Source organism: Megalobrama amblycephala, linkage group LG4 (assembly GCF_018812025.1).
Source record: "Megalobrama amblycephala isolate DHTTF-2021 linkage group LG4, ASM1881202v1, whole genome shotgun sequence".
In the NCBI taxonomy this organism is placed as follows: domain Eukaryota; kingdom Metazoa; phylum Chordata; class Actinopteri; order Cypriniformes; family Xenocyprididae; genus Megalobrama; species Megalobrama amblycephala.
The window spans coordinates 34159772-34184565 of record NC_063047.1 but is presented as its reverse complement, the minus strand read 5'-3'; the positions used below and the strand labels follow the sequence as shown (position 1 = coordinate 34184565).

Genomic DNA, 24794 nt, shown 5'->3' with positions numbered 1-24794 from the left:
ATAAATAAAAATGTGAAAAGAAAGAAGCTTTTAATAAATATTTTTTTAATGTGCATGAATAAATCCAACCTGTGACCGATTTAAGTTTCACTTCCATGATCCGTGACCGGCAGAGGAGCATCTTTACGGCAGGGATTAAATCTTCAACAATGTCTGGGATAAAGTGTAGAATTGGATGCACTTTGAAATGGTAAAAGATGATCAAAAAAACGTATGATGCAAGTTGTGCCAACAGCTCATGTCCTAGAACTCAACAACGACAAACACTGCGGCGCGCTTCTGCGGCCAACGAGCTGACTATAGCGCGCTATATGAAAAGACTCAAACGGACACAGGCAGATCGCGTGAAAGACTGGATTTTTCTCTCTCAATCAGGTAGGGTAGCTACAAGTGATTTCAAACAATTTCAGCCGGATTTAATATGATTTTTGGATGTTGTTAATGTTTAGCTAAAAAGACTGCCACTCCAGTTTAGCGTTTATTGTCTCTGCAGTTAAAAAGACAAGTTGACAATTCTAGCTAGCCTATACTTTCGTTGTTTTAATAATTTCTTTAATTTTAATTGATTTATTGATCACTCTGGGTTATTTAATTGAACTATTTCTGGCTTGTGTTTTGAATATTTGTTCCCCTGCATTTTGCAGTTTGACTTGATCATATTTCATTTTTTTAATTAGGCTATTTTCATTTATTAGAACGGTATATTCTGTTCTAATATAATTCTGTAAATTAATGTTTGATAAAAAAATATAGGCTAATTTTTTTTAAATTAAATTAATTATTTTTTTTTGGTTTTTGGTGCATCAATGTTGCGCTGTAGATAAGTTAAAGCTTGCTCGCACAGACAATTTAGCCAATGTAATTTGATTTGCCGACATATGAAATGTATATCTGTCTGCGGTGTGGCCTTTCTGCAGTTATTATATATATATATATATATATATATATATATATATATATATATATATATATATATATATATATATATATATTTTAAAGTTTATTTATCCAAAATGTTTTTATTCCTTTTCTTCTCTATCTTTGAGAGTGTTCTGTACATCGTGGCTGTGAATGTTTATCCAGATTGCCTTTCATTTGTTTAAAAAAATATGAAATCATTGTCAGTTTCGTCTATCACTTGACAGGCAGTTTGGTCGGTTTATTAGAAAGATGCTTCTCTGTGCTGTGTGTGAAAGAAAATAAAAATTGTCTTAAGCCGCGGGTAGACTATAGCCAGGCCTTACTTCATTTTCCGTGTCCCGCTCCATCTCGTGCACAGTTCAGCGCGCGAACCTTTCAAAGTCCGTGCGCACTCTCTAGCGGACTGCTGTTTTTCAAGACACCCCCCCCCTTTATGATTATAGGCAATCTGATTCGAATCGGATTCGACTATGTAAATCCGTAGTCGAGGACACCCCTAGTTTTTTTGTAAAGATTATCTTGATAGACAAAACGTGTAAGTGTCATAACCCTTTGTCAAACACAGAGCTTATTTTCTGTGATTTTCCAAAAGTCAATAGAAAAAATGCATAGGCTTTCAATCGAGGGAATCCGTGCGCCACTAACTTCCGGGTTGGCCTACAAAAACACGTCATCCCAGGGGTACTCTATAAAACAAAAAATCTTTTTACGCATGTGCTTGAAGGCCTCAAAATGTTTGAGAATGATTCTCAGGGAACCATGGTTACATGTGTAACCTGAGAACCCTAACCCACTCCACATTGAGGTCAGAAGCCAAGGAGGCTCCCAGAGAGCCTAAAGCCCTAGCATAAAACCTTACCGCCTAGCCGAGCTCTACAAGCAGAGGCCTCAATAAAGATAACTCTCTCTAGGAAGCCCATCAACGCTCACAGAGAGCCTAACAACTTATCAAACCTTAGCCGAGCTCTAGGAGCGGAGGCCTCAATAAGGATAACTCTCTCTAGCGAGAGGAAGCCCATCAACACTCACAGAGAGCCTAACAACTTATCAAACCTTAGCCGAGCTCTGGGAGCGGAGGCCTCAATAAGGATAACTCTCTCTAGTGAGAGGAAGCCCATCAACGCTCACAGAGAGCCTAACAACTTATCAAACCTTAGCCGAGCTCTAGGAGCAGAGGCAACAATAAGGATAACTCTCTCTAGCGAGAGGAAGCCCATCAACGCTCACAGAGAGCCTAACAACTTATCAAACCTCAGCCGAGCTCTAGGAGCAGAGGCCTCAATAAGGATAACTCTCTCTAGCGTGAGGAAGCCCATCAACGCTCACAGAAAGCCTAACAACTTATCAAACCTTAGCCGAGCTCTAGGAACGGAGGCCTCAGTATGACGACTCTGTAAATAGAGAGGAGACCTAACCACTCCCTATGCTCAGGATATCTTGCTCAGAGGCTTGCAGAGAGTAATTGTTATTAAAATAACAATTAGGAGTTATGGAAGACAGACTTATGGAAGGAGTTATGGAAAGCATTTCTGTCTGGACATAACTGCCCAAACACTCCTATGGATAACAGATCTCCACCTGGATAGCAGCATCAAGTTGGTAAGCTTTCTGTAAGCTTCCTTTGTAAGCTGTTCTGAGCCTAGGATGTTGTTAGGCCGCTTCTTGCTTTAGAGAGTTATGCTGAGGCCTTCGTCCTCAGAGCTGAGATAGGCAGCATGCTTCCCTGCAAACATGCCCCTGCGAGACCCAACAAACAATGAAACTGCAAACTATTCTTCATTACATTTTTCTTCAATTAATTATTTTTTATAAACTTTGACTCCGGGTCTTTCATTCGACATATCTGGTCAAGGGTCCTAAACTGTTTATCCCCAACAGCTTTCTGTGAGCCTCTTTGGCTGCTGTGAGTGTTGTTAGGCTTCCTCTCGCTAGAAAGAGTTGTCTTTGAGGCCTCCACTCCTCAAAGCTCCACTAGGATAGTAACTGTGAGTTGAAGGAGAGAACTTCCATAAGTTTGTCTTCCATAACTCTGAATTGTTATGACAATCTTCTGTCTCTAATTCCTCAGAGCTGGTTACATGCATAGCAGCAAAAGTATTAAATGAGCCAAGAAGAGGAGCCAAAAAGGGAAACTTCCTGTTAAACTCTTCCCTGCTCTGCCTACAACCCCTGCGCTTAATCCCAATTCAACATAATGACCCGCACAACGGAGTGCTCAGCTATCATCCCTCAGGAGAATCAAGCCGAGGTGGGACCCATACTGTGACCGTATCGTTCAAACATAGATACTGTTGTTCTGAAAATAATCATTCGAGAACAGTAACGAATGCATCGCTATGAGTGCCTTAACCCTCTCTAGAGCTGAACGTGCTCGTGCAAACACTAACTACTATCCCTCAGGAGAGGAAAAAAGCTCCATACCTGTCTCTTGCAGTCAGGCTCGTGAATGCATCATACCAAGCACATTCAGGTTGCTCGAAGAGTCGACAGTATTCCACCCAAATGCACGTCCCACATCCCTCAAGAATAGGGATGGCGCGAATTGAACTTTTCATAGAGAAATCCTCACAATACGTTTATTCCCTTGGGAACTAAACGCGCATGCTCCTCACTCATGTAACAAACAAATAGTCTCCTGAAGACAAGAAAGGATGACTTTTAAAATGTATCAGAATTAAGCGAGTTTTTGCTTAAAACATAAAAGAAAATGGGGTCAAGTCAAGTCAAGTCACCCTTATTTATATAGCACTTTTTACAATGCAGATTGTGTCAAAGCAGCTTTACATTGATAATTGGTATATAATTTTCCTTTTAAAGAATAGTGTCAATGCAGGCAGATCAAAAGCACTGTTGAATAAATGTCAAGGATACTGTTGAATATCAAATGTCAAGTCAAATTAAATTAAATTAGGGCTGCACGATTAATCGTATTTTAATCACGATAACGATATCTGCTTCTCCCGATTGATTTTAAATAATCGTCACGATATTGGCCCACTCTATGAAAATGAACATAATTTGGAAATATTGGAAGTAATATTAGGAGTTTCGCTGTTTTATCTTTTGAAGTTCCTAAAGGTTTTACCAGTATTCATAATGTTGATCAGCTAGAAATGATTGTTCTTTGCTTTACAAATTTGCCGGGCAATTTGAATCTGGTTTGTCTTATTGCAAATGAATTTTTTTGCTTTAAAATCTAATGTGAATACATATTACAAAGTGCTCACCAAAACCATGTTTTGTATTGATTTACCATCTAACGAAGTTATCATAGTTGGTTAAATTAAGTCGTTGTGCCACCTACAGGCCTTTTGGGTGAATTGTAGGTTGGTAAAGAACTTGCAAAATAGCCATAATTACATTACTCTTTTTGATAGAATAAACGTAATTAATAATCGTGATTATAATTTTGAGGAAACTGTGGCACTGGCTGTCGTGTCGATGAGGCCTTCACAATGGATGATCTAGTCGACTCAATCTCGGCTGATACTTCAGGGCTGCGTTGTGGTCGTATCAAGGCGCCGGTCCTCGGTCTCATCTGGATATGGCCCGAATCCGGTTGACTATGGTAAACCTCGGGATAAACAGAAAGACTAATATTAGCGTAGATGCCATTCTTTTTCTGATGTAACGAGTACATCTGGTGTTATAGGAAGTGTTCCCGGTTCCGGCTGAACTAATTTATGCAGCCTAATAATCCTTTAACGGATTTGAAAATATAAATTTATAATGTGTATGCCAGGTTAAAGAGATGCGTTTTTAGTCTAGATTTAAACTGACAGAGTGTGTCTGCATCCCGAACAATGCTAGGAAGATTGTTCCAGAGTTTAGGTGCCAAATAGGAGAAGGATCTACCACCTGCGGTTGATTTTGATATTCTAGGTATTATCAGCTGGCCTGAATTCTGAGATCGCAATAAACGTGAAGGACTATAATGCATTAAGAGCTCGCTTAGGTACTGGGGGGCTAAACCATTTAGTGCTTTGTAAGTAATTAACAAGATTTTAAAATCTATACGATGTTTAACAGGAAGCCAATGCAGTGACGACAGAACTGGGCTAATTTGGTCATACTTCCTAGTTCTAGTAAGAACTCTAGCTGCTGCATTTTGTACGAGCTGTAGTTTATTTATCAAGCGAGCGGAACAACCACCCAGTAGAGCATTACAGTAATCTAACCTCGAGGTCATGAACGCATGAACTAACTGTTCTGCATTCTTCATTGAGAGCATATGTCGTAGTTTAGATATATTTTTAAGATGGAAGAATGCAGTTTTACAGATGCTAGTAACATGGCCTTCAAATGAAAGATTGGTATCAAAGAGCACACCCAGGTTCCTAGCTGACGACGAAGACTTAACAGAGCAGTCATCAAGTGTTATACAGTATTCTAGGTTATTACGTGAAGAAGTTTTCAGTCCAAAAATTAGAATCTCTGTTTTTCTGAATTTAGTAGTAGGAAATTACTGGTCATCCAGTTTTTTATATCAGCTATACATTCTGTTAATTTTGTGAATTGGTAAGTTTTGTCAGGGCGCGAAGAAATATAGAGCTGAGTATCATCAGTGTAACAGTGAAAACTAACGCCATGCTTCCTAACGGTCCTAGTACTGAGCCTTGCGGTACTCCATATTTAACTTGTGATCGGTATGACATCTCATCATTTACTACTACAGACTGATAACGGTCAGATAAGTATGATTTGAACCATGCCAATGCAATTCCACTAATGCCAACATAGTTTTCAAGTCTATTTAAGAGAATATTGTGATCAATAGTGTCAAATGCAGCACTAAGATCCAGTAGCACTAATAGAGAGATACAACCACGATCTGATGATAAGAGCAAATCATTAGTAACTCTAATGAGAGCAGTCTCAGTACTATGGTACGGTCTAAATCCTGACTGGAAATCCTCACAGATATTATTTCTTTCTAAAAAGGAACATAGTTGCGATGAAACTGCCTTTTCTAGTATTTTTGACAGAAAAGTAAGATTTGAGATTGGCCTATAATTGACTAATTCTTTAGGATCTAGTTTTGGTTTTTTTAATAATAGGTTTAATAATAGCTAGCTTAAAAGTTTTTGGTACGTATCCTAATGACAACGATGAATTAACAATATTAAGAAGTGGATCTATGACTTCCGGAAGCATCTCTTTCAATAGCTTAGTTGGTATAGGGTCTAACATACATGTTGTTGATTTTGATGATTTAACAAGTTTAGACAAATCTTCCTCTCCTAAAGCAGTAAATGAAATGAATTTTTCCTCAGGGACACTACAATGCAAGGTCTGACACGATACTGTAGTAGACGGTTGGATGGTTATAATTTTCTCTCTAATATTATCAATCTTGCAAGTAAAGTTCATAAAGTCATTACTGCTGTGCTCTTTGGAAACATCAGAAGTTGAAGCTTTATTTCTTGTTAATTTAGCCACTGTATCAAACAAATACCTAGGGTTGTGTTTATTTTCTTCTAAGAGTTTTGAGAAATAGGCAGATCTAGCAGTTTTACGGTTCTACCATATTTATGGCGGGGAGGCAGTTTAGCCGCTTTCACCAAATGTAAGATACACGAGACTAGATAATGATCTGAGATGTCGTCACTCTGCTGCAGAATTTCAACGGCATCAATATCGATTCCATGTGACAATATTAGATCTAAAGTATGATTACGACAATGAGTGGGTCCCGACATGTGTTGTCTAACACCAATAGAATTTAGAATGTCCGTAAATGCCAATCCCAATGAGTCTTTTTTATTATCTACATGGATATTAAAATCACCAACAACAAGGACTTTATCTGCAGCTAGTACTAACTCTGATAGAAAATCAGCAAATTCTTTAATAAAGTCTGTATGGTGTCCTGGTGGCCTGTATACAGTAGCCAGCACAAATGTCAGCTTACATAATGTTACGTAAAGCACCATCACTTCGAAGGAATTATATTTGAAAGACTTTTGACTAATACTGCAAATATTACTATAAATTACAGCAACACCTCCCCCTTTGCCTTTCTGTCGAGGATTGTGTCGATAATCATAACCTTGAGGGCTGGACTCATTTAAAGTAGTGTAATCGTCCAGTTTTAGCCAGGTTTCTGTCAAACACAGCACATCTAGATTATTGTCTGTGATAATATAATTTACAATAAGTGCTTTTGAAGAAAGTGATCTAATATTTAACAATCCAAGCTTTATCATTTGTTTATCATTATTATCTCGATTTTTTTATTTGTTGAACATCAATTAAATTTTTTCCATTAAATGGGTTTGGAAGTTTTTTGTTTTTATTAATTCGGGGTACAGACACAGTCTCTATGTGATAATATCTAGGTGTCAGAAAAATAAACTTGATTCAAGTGAAAACAATTTTTTCTTACCCCAGATTTTTTAGCACAATTTAAGTAGTATTATTTGTATTATTATGTTTATTAATTATTCCAGTACAAACACTCAAATGTAGGAATAAACATTTGAATATGTTATACATATTCAATATACATCTGTATGTTATACATATTGAATATACATCTATACATTTTGTAGTTATCATTGTATTTATAAAGTCTGACATGCATATAATTTTATTTCTTGGCTCGCCAATCTTTTTGTTATGAAATAACATGTTTTTAAATCTAAAGTTACAAGCACTTCAAAAGTATTAATGCAATGTGTGTGGAAGAAGACACTGTTGTTTCACCGACGACAGCACAACAGATCTTTAAAGAACCTTCTGAAGAAGAATTATTGAAAAATGAATTTCCAGGGCAAATCAAATCAATGCCAAAGGGGAGTGAGGAAACTGATAAACTGGCAGTGTGGGGGTGGAAAGAACAATTGTTAATTGTACAAAAATGTATGATAATGACAATCTCAGGTGCTGTTTACGAGCTTTATTTAATGTTCGCTGGAATCTTATCGCATAATTTACTATGACACTGTGTCCTAACCAGACACAATACGTTTCCAGCAAACATTACTGATTAAATTAAAGATTGTTTAATAAAGATTAAACATTAAACATTCTTCAGAACCTCAAAAGTAAACTAACCGGTTTGTGTTGGGTGGAGCAGCTGAGAGGACTATATAAGCGAGAGCCCTGTGAAGGTCCTTCAAAGATCTCTTCTGCTCTCGTCAGTGAAACAGCAGCGTCTTCTACAACATCTTCTGGTGAGGTGATGATTTATTCATCTGGAGAAAATCTACACAACTTGACAACAACCATTTAACAATTAGACGACTTTTAATTTAAAATCTAAGTATTAAAGTTTAATAAATTTAACATTTTAAATAAAAATACATAATGCCTAATAATGTTGAGTAAATGTTGTCATTGCATTAATACTTTTGAAGTGCTTATAACATTAAATCTAAAAACATGTTATTTCATATAAAGATTGTTGAGTCAATAAATAAAATTACATGCATGTCAGACTATAAATAAAATGAAAACTACAAAATGTAAATAAATTCCTAATCATATAACAAAAGCACTAATTAACTATAGTTTTTGTGTTTGTTTGTTTTTTGTTTTGTTTTGTTTTGTTTTGTTCAGAATTTTAACCTACTTCTTCAGCACCACAAATACAGAAGAAAACAAAATGGCAAGTGGACAGCCAATAACCAAGCTCAAAATCTCCACCTGTAAGGCTGAAGAGGAAATACTCAGAGCTCAAGATTATCACCTCATCAATGTTGACCTCAATAATGGTACTGGTGGAAACCGGGTCCTTCTTTGGTACAAGAAAGAGTCTGGCAACAGACCAGTGACCAGGATCGAGTTCTCTTTCACTGACCAGATGAAATCTGGTCTGGTTGATGCTGGGTATGAGCTGGTCAACAGGGATCTGAATGCAGGAGCTGCTGGAGATTTCATCTTCCTCTGGTTCTTCTGCGGCAGCACTGAATATGACATTCCTATTGTGGACCTCGCTGTAACCATAGATGCCACCGAAGAACCAGCTCTTCTGAAAGGTGGCTGGGAGAGACTGGGCTGTGATCTGAACCGTAATGCAGGAGGAAACTTCATCTACCTGTGGGTGAAGAGAGAGAAGACCAGCTACATACAAGATGTTGCAGCAACTGTTGACTTCTCTTCTGACAAGCACATGTTTGAACTGGGCTACACTCGTGTGGGTGAAGACACCAATCGGGGCGCTGGTGGACAAAACTTCGTCTTCCTCTGGTATCGCTGCACAACTGATAAGAGCAAGGCTCTCACTCATCTCAACATATCCACCTCCCACCAGGAGGAAGAAAAGCTTCAGAACGAAGGCTATAAAAAGCTCAGTGTTGATCTCAATACAGGAACCGATGGAAAATTTGTCTTCCTATGGTACAAGAAAGAGGAATGTCAATCAATCCAGGCCATGGTTCTGCTGATCTACTCTAAGGCCTGGTTTGAGTATCAGAATGCTGGTATCAACTTTATAGAGAAAAATCTGAATGAGGGCAATAATGGCTGGGAAATATACATGGCCTACAAGTAAAATAACTGAATCATGCTGCCATCACAGGATCTTCTTCAGTTATCTCAGTGGTAGATCTATATGGCAGCTATAAGCATATCTGATTTTAATGTCACTCTTTAAAGCACATTGTGACTGTGGCTGTTGTACTACACTCAACCAAACATTTCATTTGGCCTCTGAGTTTATGTTGAAATGAATTATGAAATAAAGTCAACTTTAATCACAATGAACGCTTTGGAGAGGTTTTTGGTCTCATCTATACATTATACTGTATGCACCGTCCTCTCATTACATTTACTTTAGTTTAGTTTATTTGTTTACAGGGGCAATGCACATTAATAGACATGGCTGTAAATGTGGCAGAATTAGGTAAAAATGTTATTTTTCATCTGCAGACCCTTGACAGAATGTTAAAAAGTCACAATAAAAACAAAAACAAGCATCTTGTATAAACACACACACAAAAAAATCAAATACTAAAACAATACAAAACAAAAATACAAATGCATGATTACACACGCAAATTAAGCTAAAACACAATAACAGGAAATTATCTAAAACAAAAATATTGTGCTAGATACGAGGTAAGAGAGATAGTGACAGGAGAAAACAATACGAAGAAAAACACATACTAATGAATTCACTGCTAAAGAAATTCAATATTATAAATACCCTTATTTGGTGTGAACTCCAAAAAAGTATGATGGTATCACAGGAAAACGTCTGCTAAATGAGTAAAAGAGTGAGCACTTATCTTAGATGTTGATTTCACATGCTTTCTGAAGACTGCTAACAGCAACACAGCCATATTTGAATATTTGAATGTTGAGCTGCAGCTCATTGGCCACTGATGCAACAGCAACCAATCAGCTGCGCTATGTAGATAATGATGTCATCGCTACCAAATGAGTGAAAGATCTAGAGACCTGCACCACCTAGAGTTTCATGACAGAACTTGGAATAATCTTATCTTATGCCTTGACTTAAAGGTGCCACAGAACTGAAAATTGAATTTATCTCTGCATAGTTGAATAACGAGTTCAGTACATGGAAATGACATACAGTGAGTCTCAAACTCCAGTGTTTCCTCCTTCTTATATAAATCTCATTTGTTTAAAAGACCTCAGAAGAACAGGCGAATCTCAACATAATACCGACTGTTACGTAATAGTTGGGATCATTAATATGTACGCCCCCAATATTTGCATATGCCAGCCCATGTTCAATGCATTAGACAAGCCAGTATTAACGTCTGGATCTGTGCACAGCCGAATCAACATATTTTGTATGTTTATATTTTGTAATATAAGTCTAAGGTGTCCCCTGAATGTGTCTGTGAAGTTTCAGCTCAAAATACCCCATATATTTTTTATTTTTTATTTTTTTAACTGCCTATTTTGGGGCATCATTAAATATGCGGCGATTCAGGCTGCGGCCCCTTTAATTGCTCGTGCTCCACGCCCCCTCATTGATTCTGAATGAGTTTGATAGTGCGCCGTGGCTAACGGGCTAAAGCTAACATTACACACTGTTGGAGAGATTTATAAAGAATGAAGTTGTGTTTATGAATTATACAGACTGCAAGTGTTTAAAAATGAAAATAACGACGGCTCTTGTCTCTGTGAATACAGTGAGAAACGATGGTAACTTTAACCACATTTAACAGTACATTAGCAACATGTTAACAAAACATTTAGAAAGACAGTTTACAAATATCACTAAAAATATCATGTTATCATGGATCATGTCAGTTATTATTGCTCCATCTGCCATTTTTCACTATTGTTCTTGCTTGCTTACCTAGTCTGATGATTCAGCAGTGCACAGATCCAGACGTTAATACTGGCTTGTCTAATGGCTTGAACATGGGCTGGCATATGCAAATATTGGGGGCGTACATATTAATGATCCCGACTGTTACATAACAGTCAGTGTTATGTTGAGATTTGTCTGTTCTTCTGAGGTCTTTTAAACAAATGAGATTTATATAAGAAGGAGGAAACAATGGAGTTTGAGACTCACTGTATGTCGTTTCCATGTACTAAACTCTTATTATTCAACTATGCCAAGGTACAGGTATGAAAACGGGTCAGGGGTGAAAAAGGTGAGCAGGATATTATTACCTCTCTAGGGGGGTCCGGGGGCATGCTCCCCCGTAAGAAAATTTTAAATATTCCATATTTTAAAGCATCAATCTGATGCATTTTGAGATGCTTTTTTTGCCAACCTGGGGAGAGCTGGAGAAACTTAACTTCAGCCATGAGTCAAAAATTATTATGGCCTCCTTACTAAGTATTATGCAAGCCATTTCATGCCAGCCTGTCACTGGGTCTAACATTTACAGTATATTTGGGGGAAGAACCTAGCGCTATGATTGGTCGAACTCTTCTTCTTTTGCTGTTGCTTGATTTGAGGACTGCGCATGCACAGAGGCGTCACCAGGTTTTTGCGTAGTTTAGAGTGACAAATCATACCAGCGTACTTTGAAGTCAAAATGCGTATCCGCTATGCAAATTGCGTACAGGTTGGCAGGTCTGCTTATTGATAGAACGGTGGACCACTTTACCTTCTGCCTTGTCAGTCCCCTCACCTCAAAATCTACCTCCTCATAAACGGTAGCCATAGCTAATAATTTTCCACCGGCGCTTTAGCTAGCTGGCTAACGTTGCGTTCTGTCCTGCTGTGTTCAATGACTCAGTTCATCAAGCCGTAGCTAACGTTAGCTAAGTCTATGTCAACAGAGCTCCTGGGTAACTTAACTTAGATATACCAGAAAATATCAAAATTATTGAAACCATCCAGGGCTCAACGCTAAGGATTTTTTCTGCTGGCCCAGTTGGGCCAGTGGTTCAAATTTTTACTTGCCCCGCCAAAATATTCACTGGCCCCACAACAAAAAAATTAATAAAAGTAAAAGACAAGAAAATGGGCCTATAAAATAAGCATAGTTATTGTTTTCATTGTTTTTGATACATTTAACCTCAATAAATAAGGTTTTGATGCCAAAAGCTTAAATATTTTAAATATTGTTTAGACAAATAAACATTAAGTAGTAAAACAGTAACAAATAATCAAATTACGAGTAATAGCACAAATAAATATAACAGAACAAACATATAAATTAAATAAATGGTGCTTTTCAAGTTTTCCATGTAGGTTTAAACAGAAGATTTTCAGGTACAGAAATTGTAATCTATAATGTATAACTATAGAAACTTTATTAAAGTTAATCAAGAGCAGTTACAGATGCATAAAAATGTTTTTAATGTTGAAAATATAAAACGTAAATACAGTTATTTGAAATTTTAAAAAAATGAAGACACTTTAAACGTGAAATTAAACCCGCCAGTAGGTGGCAGCGAATCACTGTTAATGAGCGAATCATTGAGATTCAACCGATTCATTCAAGTGGCTGATTCATTCAGGAAGTGTTGCTCAGAGACGCAAAACAATTCTGTTGATTTTGGAACGTCTTGGTTACAAAGGTAACCCTCGTTCCCTGAAGGAGGGAACGGAGACGTACGTCGGACAGACCGACGAATAGGAATCTCGCTAGAGAGGCCAATCTACTTTGAGTGTAACTACAACGAGCCAATGCACATTGGCATGCAATCATATGCATCAGCTGCTTGCCTCGCCGTGCGGGTATATAATGAGCAGCAGGTGCGTTGCATCTTCAGGTTTTCGCTGAGGAGCCGAACCAAGCAGGCGGCACCATCAGCAGGACAACGACTGTGGTGACGGGACGTACGTCTCCATTCCCTCCTTCAGGGAACGAGGGTTACCTTTGTAACCGAGACGTTCCCATTCAGTCGGTCAAGTTTGACGTACGTTGGACAGACCGACGAATAGGAATCCCTACCAAAGCGCCACAGGAGCTGCCCTCTTCCAGCGCTCTGTTGTAAGCCACCTGAACCCCCTTGCCTGAGGACGGTGGGACAGGGCTAACACACAGAGAGGGTCGATCACTGCTGTTCCCAAACCCATTCAGTGAGACTATTGGATAACGCTGGGAAAGCGTAACCTCTCGTTAGAAAGGAACGCTGCGGAAGCCACATCCTTCCCCGAAGGAGTTATGTGGAGGAGTACATATGGACTAACCCTGTAGGTTGTACACATATGGAAGAACTGGGGTGACTCCAACTCGATGAGAGATGGGTTCTCCCAGAGGGAAAGACACGGGCTTCGTTTAGGAGCAACCATGGAAAAAACCATATGGGATCCCCGTAGGGTCACACATATGGAACCCAGCCTAAATCCGGTTCTCAAGGATGCAATGGAGTATAGGCCTGGCGCCAGACGCTCCGTTACGTTGGCTGCCGAAGGGTAACCGGAGGACTCAACAGGGTCTGCCCGTAGGGACTCTCTGGAGCAAAAAGGGCGCATGTAGCACAGCAAGCCGACACTAAGCCGGGGCCTCTCCGTGCCTCTGACCTGAGGCGAGAACACGGGAGGAGACCGGCTCGACACGAAGGCTATAATATCTAGCGAACGTGTTAGGTGTCGCCCAGCCCGCAGCTCTACAAAATGTCTGTTAGCGAGGCACCACGAGCCAGCGCCCAGGAGGATGCTACACCTCTCGTGGAGTGAGCATGCAACCTGAGCGGGCAGGGCACGCCCTGAGCTTGGTAAGCCAGGGCGATGGCGTTCATTATCCAGTGGGCCATCCTCTTCTTGGAGACAGCCTTTCCCTTCTGCTGGCCTCCGTAACAGACAAAGAGCTGGTCTGAGGTCCTGAAGCTTTGAATTCTGTCTATGTACAGTCACAAAGCACGGACTGGACAGAGCAAAGCCAGGGCTGGGTCTGCCTCCTCCGAGGGCAGCGCTTGCAGGCTCACTACCTGGTCCCTGAAGGGAGTGGTAGGAACCTTGGGCACATAGCCAGGCCGGGGTCTCAGTATCACGTGGCTGTCACCCGGCCCGAACTCTAGGCACGATTCGTCGACCGAAAATGACTGCAGGTCCCGTACCCTCTTGATGGAGGCCAATGCAACCAGCAGCAAAGTCTTCATAGACAGAATCTTTAAGTCTGCTGACTGCAAAGGCTCAAAGGGAGCAATCTGAAGTGCTCTTAGCACCAGAGCGAGGTCCCAAGAGGGTATGGAGGGAGGTCGAGGAGGATTTAACCGTCTCGCCCCCCTGAGGAACCTGACGACCAGGTCGTGCTGACCAACAGTTTTGCCATCTATGTGGTCGTGGTAATCGGAGATAGCAGCAGTGTGGACTTTGAGGGTGGAGGGGGACAGCCTACGCTCCAACCCTTGCTGCAAGAAGGACAGCACGACTCTGATCGAGCATCTTCGGGTGTCTTCTCAGCGAGAAGAACACCACTCGACGAACAGGTTCCACTTCGAGGCATAAGCACGTCTTGTAGACGGCGCACGAGCCGAAGTGATGGTGTTAAGTACCTCGGGGGGTAAGTCACCTAGAACCTCCGCCTCCCGTCCAGGGACCAGACATGGAGTTTCCAGAGGTCTTCATGCGGGAGGGGCTGTCGCGAGGAGTGAAAGTTCCGGGAACCAGGTCCGGTTGGGCCAATAGGGCGCAACTAGCAGGACCTGCTCCTCGTCCTCCCTGACTTTGCACAGTGTCTGTGCAAGTAGGCTCACTGGGGGAAACGCATATTTGCGAAGACCCCGGGGCCAGCTGTGTGCCAGTGCATCTGTCCCGAGTGTTCCCTCGGTCAGAGAGTAAAACAACTGCCAGTGAGAGGTTTCTGGTGAGGCAAACAGGTCTACCTGAGCCTCTCCGAACTCTCTCCAGATCAGCTGGACCACCTGGGGGTGGAGTCGCCCCTCTCCCGGCAGCGCAGCTCGTGAGAGCTTGTCGGCCACACGGTTGAGCACACCGGGGACATGAATGGCGCGAAGCGACCTCAGATGCTTCCGACTCCACAGGAGGAGATGGCGGGCGAGTTGCGACATGTGACGGGAGCGTAGACCACCTTGACGGTTGATGTACGCAACGGTCGCAGTGTTGTCCGTATGGACCAGTACATGCTTGCCCCGTAGCGGCCCTTTGAGGCGGCTCAGAGCAAGGCGTACTGCAAGCAACTCGAGGCAGTTGATGTGCCACTGCAGATGGGGTCCCGTCCAAACCCCTGAACTGCAAGCCCGTTGTACGTGGCACCCCAGCCGGTGGTCGAGGCATCTGTGAAAACCACAGCATGCCGGGACACCTGTTCTAGGGGCACTCCTGCCCGAAGAAACAAGGGGTCCGACCACGGGCTGAAGGCTTGGCGACACTCCTGAGTGATTGCCACCCGGAACGTGCCGCGTTGCCACGCCCATCTCGGGACTCGGCCGTGAAGCCGAGGCTCCGATTCAAGACTCGCAGATCCAGGATAGGTTGTAACCCACCGCTCTTCTTGGGTACAATGAAGTAGGGACTGTAGAACCCTGACCTCATATCGGCTGGAGGGACCGGCTCTATCGCATCCTTCGCCAGTAGGACTGCAATCTCCGCACGCAAGACAGGAGCATCGACATCTTTCACTGTAGTGAAGAGGACACCGCTGAACTTGGGGGAACGTCGGGCGAACTGAATCGCATAGCCGAGACTGATGGTACGAATGAGCCAGCGAGACGGACTGGGGAGAGCTAACCAGGCTCGCAGAGACCATACAAGCGGGACCAAAGGGATCACCGGCATACCCGCAGTGGGGCAGCGAGGTGGAACACAGGGACGCGGCTCGGGGGGCTCTCTTTGCGAGGCGGCCCGAAGCAGCATCACAGTGTGCTGGGCAACACTTACCTAGTTCCACGGGTGGACAGAGGGAGCAGTCAAGGCTTTGGCTACCCTCTGCTCGCTGCTGTCCACTGGCGAAAGAAGAGGGGGATGAGAGTGGTGAGGTTTTTCTCCTCCCACTGCTCTCCAAGCCCTCTTCAACCTGGAGATGGAGAAACCGCTCTTTTTTTTTTAAATGTGGGTACCGCTGGCTGTTGGACCAGCGGCGGAACAAAAACAAACCCAATAAAAGGATTTACCACCCGGCCCTCCTCCAGGAGTTGAAAGAGCAGCCCCACCCATCTCTGGGTTGCCTGTCTCAGGGGTGATTCTCACCAACCAACAGCTGCAGAGACAGGAGGCGTCATCTCCCCGCAACGGACACAGCAGAGCATGCTGGGCCGGAGTTTTTTTTTTTTGCAGGGGACAACACCCTTTGCGATGAGCAGACTGAGGGGCAGCCTAAGAGAAACTCAGTGGTTTGTCATGGGAAGCTCCCCGGTCTGCTGCTAACTGAGGAGAACCGCTGGGCTCAGTCCTCGACAGTGTCACCGAAAAGGCCACCTCGTGAGATGGGAGCATTGAGAAAGCATTTAGCTTGACAACCTCTTGCACCTCACAAGATAAGCCAGGGGGCGCTTCTGGACCACTGAGGTGGACATCGTCTGGCTGAGGGCCTGCGCCGTGACTTTGATCACGGTTAGTCAACAAGCGCAGCTCAAATTGAGTCAGCATAAGCACACACCATTACAGTGGGCAGCGTCACCCTCATTTCCAGAGCAAAACAGCACTCTCTCCGATGCTGCAATCGACATCTGTCCTTCAGCTGGAGTGCTGAATGAAATACTAGGTTCCCCTCTGAGAAGGACCAGCACTCCAATCCAGAAACTGCACAGCTTGCAATGTGCTAGAGAGGGAGGGGCCCTAGGGGGTTGGTTCCCCGAAGGAACCCCTCAACCTCATGTCACCCAAGCCATATCAGCAAAGTAGACCTCTTCTGGTGCACCAGAGAGGGCGCTACAATGGAGATTAGGCAAGGGAACCGCGCACCTAGAGCGCCGAGCGAGCGCTGGGTTGCCGTGACAACCCGCGCTGCAGCTCGACTGCTCAACGGCACACGACACGCAGAGGAGCGAGGTTTGCTCTCGCTGTTCTCCACGGTCTCCCAGAGTGTTGGGCAGACCCGCGGCTGTGCTTTTACACACAAGCAGCAGCTGGCAAACAACAGAGGGAACTCAAGCTTCCCGGAGAAAGAAGAGTCACGACCGGCGTGTTGACGTGATCATGTTCTCATATGAAAACATGAATCACCCACGAGCATCGTTTCAGCATGCGCCCAGACATGTGAAACAGTGATCGTGGCCGTCAGTGAGGACAGGAAACGACCGCATCCAGAAACACAAGTAGGATGTCATCTTTAGAAAGACGCAAGCTCTACTTGTGTAAGCTCTTTTAGGGACTTTACTCTTTTAAAGTGCTGAAGCACGCAGGGGAACAGCCGCCGCAACACAGACAGGGATTGTGTGCAGCCTGTCATGTGCTCTCTCTCTCTCTTTGAAGGCGCTCACTCTTACCAGCCGTAAAAATAGCTTTTCAGCGCTCAAAGCGCACCATACCGGCCGTGAGAACAGCCTTCTGTCGCTGTAAAAACAGCTATTTGCTCAATAATGGCAAACAAAAAAAAAAACAGAAAATAAGAGAGGACCTCGACCCCGCTGCTGTGCTGTTTGCCCGCACTCGGAAAAAAGAGAAGTTCAACCAAAAAGTTTGACTCGTCTTTTAGCAGACACTCGCTTGCAGAGAACAGGAACAAACACCGTTCGGCTCCGAAGCGAAAAGCTGAAGATGCAACGCACCTGCTGCTCATTATATACCCGCGCGGCGAGGCGAACAGCTGATGCATATGATTGCATGCCAATGTGCATTGGCTCGTTGTAGTTACACTCGAAGTAGATTGGCCTCTCTAGCGAGATTCCTATTCGTCGGTCTGTCCGACGTACGTCGAACGTGACTGACTGAATGGGAACTATTTTCGTTGGCGAAATTCAGCGAAACAGACGATTTGGTGTCTAAAATGTAAGTCACTTGATATTAAGTTCTTGTTCATTAAAGTGTACGCTGAATAAAATCAATATCACATTTGTAATCATGCTAATATTTGGAGAAAAACAGCGCTCCATCGAATCTTTTCCTCATCGAATCTACACGATTCACGTATGTAAGACTGCCCTTGTGAAACTTTTCTCGATTCCTCCTGTCTGCCTCGCTGCCTCTGCCTCGCTGCTGGTGTTTGCGTCTCCGTATAGCTTTGTTTTTACTTTTATTGAATCTCTTACTTTTATTCATTGTTGCTTATATTACTATTATTGCCTACCACTTTAATCTAACGTCGCTAGCCTGTAATCTCTGAATCTAAATCGCTGTTACAACGCGTTTGGATCTCGCTGGTTAACTTGTTATCAGTCTCGCGCGCTCCTTTTTTAATGCATTCATCAAACAGCTGTAGTAACTCGGATCGGATCAGTCTACAAACATGGTGAGTCATGTCATCCTCTCCGTCTGTTATTTTGTGCTCAGTCTGTCACATGTTCAGTGTAGCTCTCTCTGTCAGCAACGAGGGATTTACATGTCATAAATGTAGGGAAATAGTCAGGCTCACAGAGAGAATCTCAGAATTAGAGACACGCATCCAAACTTTAATTGAGGATGGTAAGAATGTAGGGGCCTCAGATACTGTTTTGGATGCTTAGTAAACTCTGTACATTGTTCGGTTCCGGCTGTAGAGCCCCCGCAGCAGGCTGATTATCAACACAATCCTCAACAGAAAGGAAAAGGGGGAGGTGTTGCTGTAATTTATAGTAATATTTACAGTATCAGCCAGAAGACTTTCAAATATAATTCCATCGAAGTGATAGTGCTTTATGTAACATTATGTAAGTTATACTGTATACAGCCCACCAGGGCACAATACAGACTTTATCAAAGAGATTGCCGATTTTCTATCAGAATTAGTACTAGCTGCAGATAAAGTCCTTGTTGTTGGTGATTTTAATATCCACATAGATAATAAAAAAGACTCATTAGGATTGACATTTACAGACATTCTAAACTCTATTGGTGTTAGACAACACGTGTCAGGACCCACTCATTGTCGTAATCATACTTTAGATTTAATATTGTCACATGGAATCGATATTGATGCCATTGAAATTCTGCAGCAGAGTGACGACATCTCAGATCATTATCTAGTCTCATGTATATTACATTTAGTGCAAGCGGCTAAACTGCCTCCCTGCCATAAATATGGTAGAACCATCACTTCTACCACTAAAGATCGCTTTATAAATAATCATCCTGATCAGTTTCATCGCCTTAGCATACCAGACAGCTTAGAAGACCTCGATGTTGCAACAGAAACTATTGCCTCTGTCTTTTCCAGCACATTAGAATCAGTTGCTCCTTTGTGTTTAAAAAAGATTAAAGAAATTAATCCAACACCATGGTACAATGAGCACACTCGGGCCCTAAAAACAACAGCTAGAAAAATGGAGCACAGCTGGAAGAAAACAAAACTAGAAGTATTTCGCATTTCATGGAGAGAGAAAATGATTGAGTACAGAAAGGCCTTAAAAACTGCTAGATCTGCCTATTTTTCAAAACTTTTAGAAGAAAATAAACACAACCCTAGGTATTTATTTGATACAGTGGCTAAATTAACAAGAAATAAAGCTTCAACTTCTGATGTTTCCAAAGAGCACAGTAGTAATGACTTTATGAACTTCTTTACTTGCAAGATTGATAATATTAGTGAAAAAATTATAACCATGCTACAGTCTTGTGTCAGACAGTGCATTGTAGTGTCCCTAAAGAAAAATTCAATTAATTTACTGCTTTAGGAGAGGAAGAATTGTCTAAACTTGTTAAATCATCAAAATTATCCACATGTATGTTAGACCCTATACCGACTAAGGTATTGAAAGATATGCTTCCAGAGGTCATAGATCCTCTTCTTAATATTGTTAATTCATCTTTATCACTAGGATACGTACCAAAAACCTTTAAGCTGGCTGTTATTAAACCTCTTATTAAAAAACCACAACTTGATCCTAGAGAATTAGTCAATTACAGGCCGATCTCAAATCTCACTTTTCTGTCAAAAATACTAGAAAAGGCAGTTTCATTACAACTATGTTCCTTTTTAGAAAGAAATAGTATATGTGAAGATTTCCAGTCAGGATTTAGACCGTACCATAGTGCTCTTATCATCAGATCATGGTTGTATCTCTCTATTAGTGTTACTGGATCTTAGTGCTGCATTTGACACTATTGATCACAATATTCTTCTAAACAGACTCGAAAATTATGTTGGCATCAGTGGAATTGCATTGGCATGATTCAAATCATACTTATCTGACCGTTATCAGTTTGTAGTAGTAAACGATGAGATGTCATATCAATCACAAGTTAAATATGGAGTACCGCAAGGCTCAGTATTAGGACCGTTGCTTTTTACTCTGTACATGCTACCCTTGGGAGATATCATTAGGAAGCATGGCATTAGTTTTCATTGTTACGCTGATGATACTCAGCTCTATATTTCTTCGCGCCCTGACGAAAATCACCAATTCGCTAAATTAACAGAATGTATAGCTGATATAAAAAACTGGATGACCAGTAAATTCCTACTACTAAATTCAGGAAAAACAGAGATTCTAATTTTTGGACCGAAAACTTCTTCACGCAATAATCTAGAATACTGTCTAACACTTGGCTGCTCTGTTAAGTCTTCGTTGTCAGCTAGGAACCTGGGTGTGCTCTTTGATACCAATCTTTAATTTGAAGTCCATGTTACTAGCATCTGTAAAACTGCATTCTTCCATCTGAAAAATATATCTAAACTACGACATATGCTCTCAATGAAAAATGCAGAACAGTTAGTTCATGCATTTATGACCTCAAGGCTAGACTACTGTAATGCTCTACTGGGTGGTTGTTCTGCTCGCTTGATAAATAAACTACAGCTCGTACAAAATGCAGTAGCTAGAGTTCTTACTAGAACTAGGAAGTATGACCATATTAGCCCATTTCTGTCATCACTGCATTGGCTTCCTGTTAAACATCGTATAGATTTTAAAATCTTGCTAATTACTTACAAAGCACTAAATGGTTTAGCTCCCCAGTACCTAAGTGAGCTCTTAATACATTATAGTCCTTCACGTTTATTGCGATCTCAGAATTCAGGCCAGCTGATAATACCTAGAATATCAAAATCAACTACAGGCGGTAGATCCTTCTCCTATTTGGCACCTAAACTCTGGAACAATCTTCCTAGCATTGTTCGGGAAGCAGACACAGATTATTGATCATCCATTGTGACTAGATCATCCATTGTGAAGGCCTCATCGACACGACAGCCAGTAGCACAGTTCCTCAACAAACCGTCCATACCGGTGTGATGAATACGATCCTCAACTGGATGGAACTGAAATAAATACTTTGAATGTTGCGATCCTATCAGACTTATGATAGCAACCTGATTGTAACAAAGCACTGTTCGCCAGAGGAGAACTGGCCCCCCAACTAAGCCTGGTTTCTCCCAAGGTTTTTTTTCTTCTCCATTTTAACACCTATTTGCCACTTGTTTGCCACCTGATGTCACCTGATGGAGTTTGGGTTCCTTGCTGCTGTTGCCTTTGACTTGCTTAGTTGGGGACACTTGACATTTGATATTCAATAGTATTCTTGACATTTATTCAACAGTGCTTCTGATCTGCCTGCATTGACACTATTATTTAAGAGCTGCTGTGCAGCCAAATTATGTACCAGTTATCAATGTAAAGCTGCTTTGACACAATCTGCATTGTAAAAAGCGCTATATAAATAAAGGTGACTTGACTTGACTTGACAACGTGAACATTTCATTCCATTTTCATTCCAATTTTATGAATTGTACACATGTATTCTATAATAGGTGCTTGTGCATTTTTATAGTAATGTACTGTATATCATGAGAATACTGTGCATTACATGAATATGCAGTTAGTGTTTTGTGGATTCTGGTCATTCCTTTCACAGCATAATTGCATCCAACACTTTCACTTTGATACCTGTGTGTATGCTGTAGTGACAATAAAGAATTTAAATTTATTTGAATTGATTCATATTTTCATTTACATTTATTCAACTGTTTTTTTTTTATGTAAGTCACAATTGAAACTGTTGATGATTGTTAAAAAAAAAAATCTACTTTTATATGTTAGTTGATAATGTTAACTAAATAAAATAACTAAATTTCTGTCAGGACCACTATCATCAAATATGATAGATAATGCATAGAGTTTGTATTGGCGGTATGGTTCTGTTCTGGGCAAGAACTCCCTGCGCCTCCATGCAGCTTAGCATGAATAAGAGCAGGGAGAGCAGCAATAAACCCCCAAAACAAACCATATGCCGAAATCCCCCAACACAAACTGAGTGCGAAAATCTGAATGCATGTTTCTTTAAAATGCAGTTACCTGAATGAGGAATTAGCCTGGCTAGTGTTGTGTTTTTATTAATGAATGGGGGAAGTTTACACCCGTAGCGGCAGCAATCTGATACAACAAGCATGTTGTAGTGCATTTAGTTAGCGATTTTATATATTATACATATAATGGGGGAAGCTTACACCATTACCGGCAGTCTAGTCGGGGAAGCATACACCCATTGCCTAATACATATTTATTTATTATTTATTTTCTTTCTCCTATTGGGGGAAGCTTACACCCCTAGCGGCAGCAAACTGATACAACAAGCATGTTGTAAATCACAGACTAGTAAAAACTATGGTAGTCTGGTCGGGGAAGCATACACCCGCAGCAATAGCTCTGAGTTAGATGCAGCATGCAGCTAGGCACGAATACAGTGCTTCCTCATCATGAACAATTTCTGCTCCAGTCGGGCTGATTCCTTCGGCTGTGAAAGTGAAGATGACGACTCCCATGATTTCACACTCCTACGGGATCAAGTTCGATGTTGTTAGGGTTGAATAGAAACCTCACAGTATGTTCTTATAATATGCAGCAATGACACTAGAGCTTCGGTAACAAGCAAAAAAATATATATTTTTTTCTCTCTTATATTTTTGCCTTCCATAGCAGCTAGATAGCCTTAAGAACAGCTTGTTCTAAATAGCAACTATAGCTTTAAGAAGGAGCGTTTTCAATAGCAATGTAGCTTTAAGAACGGCTTGTTCCAAAAGCAACTAACTGTTAAACCTTAAGAACGAGCGTTTCCAATGCACTATAGCTTTGAGAAAAACGATGTTTACTATGTGCTGCGCCACAGCAGAAAATCCGTTTGCACCATGAATAGTTGTTTCTGTCTCTACTGCAAGCTGCCTGAATCTGCGATGTATAGCGCTAAACACAGGCGATCCGACCAGCGTGTATGTTGCTATACAAATGAAAGCGACCCGATAAGCGTGCACAGCGATCGAGCCGGTTGCCACGACAACAGATAAGTAACGCACATCGCCAAATACGATCGCAAAAGCTTTGCAAAAACAATTTTACTGAGAAGGACTAGAAGCCTAAGCAACACTGATAGCTTAACAACAGCATGAGTTAGCTTTAAACCAATGAGCATTAAAAGGAACTTAGCTTAGCTTCGTGAAAACATTCAGAGATGAAGTTGAGTGAAATAGCCGAAGTGGATGTTTGATCTTCTCTTGAAACACTTCTTCATGCGGGGAGTGCAGATCCATCTGAACTGCGGGTCCATGTCTAATTGCAGCGATGCGAGAAGCAATGCTAATGTTAACTCAGTCATTTCCAGTCAGTTGGTTTATGATCAATGCTGCGAATTCGCGTGTATGAGAGGTGAAATCCACGAATCCCTCTCGCTAAATTCCCGATTGCACAATCCTAGTGAGATGATGCTGTTTGCCTGTCTAATTCGCCATATAATTTGCTCCTGAGAATGCGATAGCTGCTGATAATACTGAGGAGCTTATATATAGATGCTGTGATAGGCATCGTATTCCTATAGGTAGACGCAAGTCACCTGGGAGTCAGCTGATGCAAGCTTGACTGACGTGACCTGCCAGAACTGACGCTAACGCTAGATAAAATTATTGGAATGATAAAAAAATGGCAACAAGATCATTCTTTGTGTGGAGTACTGAAATGCCCTTTCAGATCTATACCGTCTTACAGCAAGCCACGACTATTATTTTCATATTGTTTGAATCCTTCAGAATTGAGTGATCATTAATTGTGATGGTGTATGTGCATATGCTAACAATGGGTAGAGTGATGGCCATGGTTGCCAACCTTGATTACCTGGTTGGAGTGAGACTTTCTTGACGGCTGAATATATACATGTATATGATACTAGTATTCTCTTTAATTGTAACAGCACAACCTAATCAGACCTAACAGTAGAGAAGAATAATCAGAAATAATCAAATATTCTCCGAAAACACTGGACATTATGCAATATTTTCAGTATTATAACCTTTAATGTACAATTAAACCTCAAGACATTCATTTTCTCTCACGTTCGATCTCTCACGCTCCTAAAAGTTTATGTCGACAAAGTAGAAGCCGCAGATAAATACAGATAAAATTCAAAAACAAAACTCATATCTTTAAATGAAATAAGAAGCTGCTTACAGACGCTCACCTCCACA

General features: G+C 41.5%; 1 protein-coding gene across 1 annotated transcript; it reads left to right on the top strand.

Moving 5' to 3' along the window:
- Positions 1-7629: 7629 nt before the first annotated feature.
- On the top strand, positions 7630-9611 carry LOC125266126. Its single transcript, XM_048186584.1, has 2 exons — positions 7630-8096; positions 8482-9611. Exon 2 carries the CDS (start codon positions 8528-8530, stop codon positions 9413-9415), a length of 888 nt encoding a protein of 295 aa, XP_048042541.1. The 5' UTR covers positions 7630-8096; positions 8482-8527; the 3' UTR covers positions 9416-9611.
- The last annotated feature ends 15183 nt before the right edge of the window (positions 9612-24794 follow it).